We start from the raw sequence: 2410 nt of genomic DNA on the forward strand, positions 1-2410 counted from the left end.
CAAATTAACATCATTGACAAAGATCCTCGCATGCCAACCAACGTGGACGCAAAAGTCGATATGAATATGTTCTCTTCTTTAAAAGAACGCTCGTATATTACATATATGATATATATATGTGCATATTCTATGTACAATTTAACTCCCTTATCACGTTCTTAAAATTAACAAAGTTGGTCCGAAATATAAATGAAAGTACACCTTTGTTATATCACCGCCAGCAGGTACTTAACGTTATTTGAAAAAATAGGAACTTGCGCGGATTGATTTAGGTCAGTTAACGTTGATGCAAAAAAATATCGACACCGCCGTCAGGCGCCTTTGAAGTGTGGTACGAGAAATTGCAAACGCTACACGGGTTCTCTACATTAATGGATGTATTTTTTTTATATGCGAAGATCGATGATCTGAACGACTAAAAGATCTTCCACAAAGAGAACATACGTACGGCTTTTCTCCAGTATGTCTTCGATAGTGGCGCTTGAGTTCATCTGAACGTCGGAAACACCACCCACAGTTTTCCCAAGGACACAGGAAAGGTTTTTTACCCCTATAAATCCGCCTGTCAGTTCCGAGATGATAGCTTTTGGTGTAACAACGCTTTTTACAGCCAGGGAAATCACAGAGAAAGGCATGATGTAGTTCCAGTTCTTTGTTATCGGAAACAGGTTGGACTGTTTGTGCATGTGTACTGAAATTACATCCATATGCTGCATCATCGTTTGATGTCGTGTGGACAGAAGACGGCGTTGTTGCAAACATAGTTACCTGTGGCCACTGGTGTCTTAGATTTAGAGCTGGAAAAGACGCCGACTGTGCAACAATACACGTTCCCATCGTTATTCCTGTCTCTGGAAAGCGGCAGTTTTTCTTTCCTATGGTCATTTCTTGAAGCTTGGGTTGGGGAAGATGCGACAAGGTTTCCACCGGTGATGTTGCAGGAGAAGATGAACTCAGACAGCTATCCACCTCACGAATGATCTGTTAGAGAAATAAGAGTTAACTTCACGGGTTTATCCAACCTCATGATTGTTTCTGGTTTTAATCCCATACCTTCCCCAAGTAAAATGTCACAATTGAGTGACCCGGCGGCTAATTGATATCGAGGAGCAATGGCTTTTGTCGGAAATGTATGTAGTTGTTAAAACTGAAGAATTTTAAAGGATAACTGTCGTCCTTTGCACTTAAACTGCTAATCGTCGTACATCTCCTTCAGGGATCACAAACTCGTTAGAGCAATAGTGCTCGGCATTATATCGCGAAAAGGTTAATCCACTGAGATTATGAAATGAGAGAACAACTTTTTACAAGGAGTTTGAAGAACAAACCATCATTTTGATCTTCTGAGGAAAATGGGTCATTCATACAATGTCTCGCGAACTAATGATCCTCAATTGTATTTCTTGCTCAAAGTAAGGCAACAAATTTCCGAGCAGTTGTCAATGTTTTCCTCCAATTGCTAAGCCTATTTATCAGCGGTAACATAACGCTAGAAAACTAAGAGGTTGTCTGATTGTTTTATGTAGCATCCGAGGGTATCGCAAAGTTCGAACTCGTCATCAGTGTTCACCCAAAAGCTCACATCAGAAATGCACGCTATTATAATATCACTTAGAAAATGTGTAAGTTGACTAAATCATTCATACATTGCAACTGACCTGTTGAATTTCTCCCTCCCTGGTGGGTATTAGCAGCGAATAGATGCCGGCCGTTACCAGATTTCCTTCGCCCTGCGGCTGATACGAGTTTTGGTACATGACATTGTGTTGTCCTCTAAACAAGTTATCGAAACTTGTACAAGCCATAAGCATTTGGCTGTCTTCTTTAAGAGACGGCCCCAATGAACGAGTTGCCCGGTAGTCCGATCCACGCTTTTTGCGCAAAGGGTTCTGGGGTCGCCAGGGCCCGGTTGTTCAAAAGCCGATTAACGCTAACCCCAGATTAAAAATTAACCAAGGAGTTTATTTCTCTATTCCCAAATGCTGTTCAACGCTCATATTCGGCAAAACTTAACATTAGAGGAAGTCAATCTTGAAGATCAAAAATAAGCAAAAGAAATTTTCACCATAAAGTTGAAAAAATGAAACCAAAGTTTACGGTAATCCTAGATTAACTTAATCGGCTTTCGAACAACCGGGCCCAGATGGCAAACATTGCAAGTCGCTGTGAGAAAATGTATGGCTGAAACTTATTCGACGTCCAAAAAAAATACAAGGATTTTGGAGAGAGATCAATGTTTTTTCGACCCAGTTTTATCAGAAATCGATTTGGGCAATGTTGATAAGTGACAACTGAAAGTTTTTGTTTGAATAACCATGAAATATAATAAGATTTGCTGATTAACTTGAGCGGGAAATTAGGATGTCCCATATGCGCCACAAAAGGTCACCCATACAGGCTATGGTCTGAT

At 40.4% G+C, this 2410-nt stretch overlaps 1 protein-coding gene across 1 annotated transcript; it reads right to left on the reverse strand.

The window, feature by feature from the left end:
• LOC137971184 (Krueppel-like factor 5) lies at positions 1–1924 on the reverse strand. Its single transcript, XM_068817946.1, has 2 exons — positions 1659–1924; positions 1–981 (listed from the first exon to the last, which is right to left on the reverse strand). The coding sequence occupies exons 1-2, from the start codon at positions 1809–1811 to the stop codon at positions 364–366; spliced, it is 771 nt and encodes a 256-aa protein (XP_068674047.1). The 5' UTR covers positions 1812–1924; the 3' UTR covers positions 1–363.
• Positions 1925–2410: the final 486 nt, after the last annotated feature.

This window comes from Montipora foliosa, chromosome 9, assembly GCF_036669935.1.
Source record: "Montipora foliosa isolate CH-2021 chromosome 9, ASM3666993v2, whole genome shotgun sequence".
Lineage (NCBI taxonomy): Eukaryota > Metazoa > Cnidaria > Anthozoa > Scleractinia > Acroporidae > Montipora > Montipora foliosa.

What these genes read in the sequence shown, in the direction of transcription:
- LOC137971184 (XM_068817946.1), bottom strand. Translation starts at nt 1,811, where the DNA reads ATGCTTATGGCTTGTACAAGTTTCGATAACTTGTTTAGAGGACAACAC. An exon ending in GGGAGGGAGAAATTCAACAG is followed by an intron (nt 982 to 1,658) that starts GTCAGTTGCAAT and finishes TTTCTCTAACAG; the next exon opens with ATCATTCGTGAGGTGGATAG.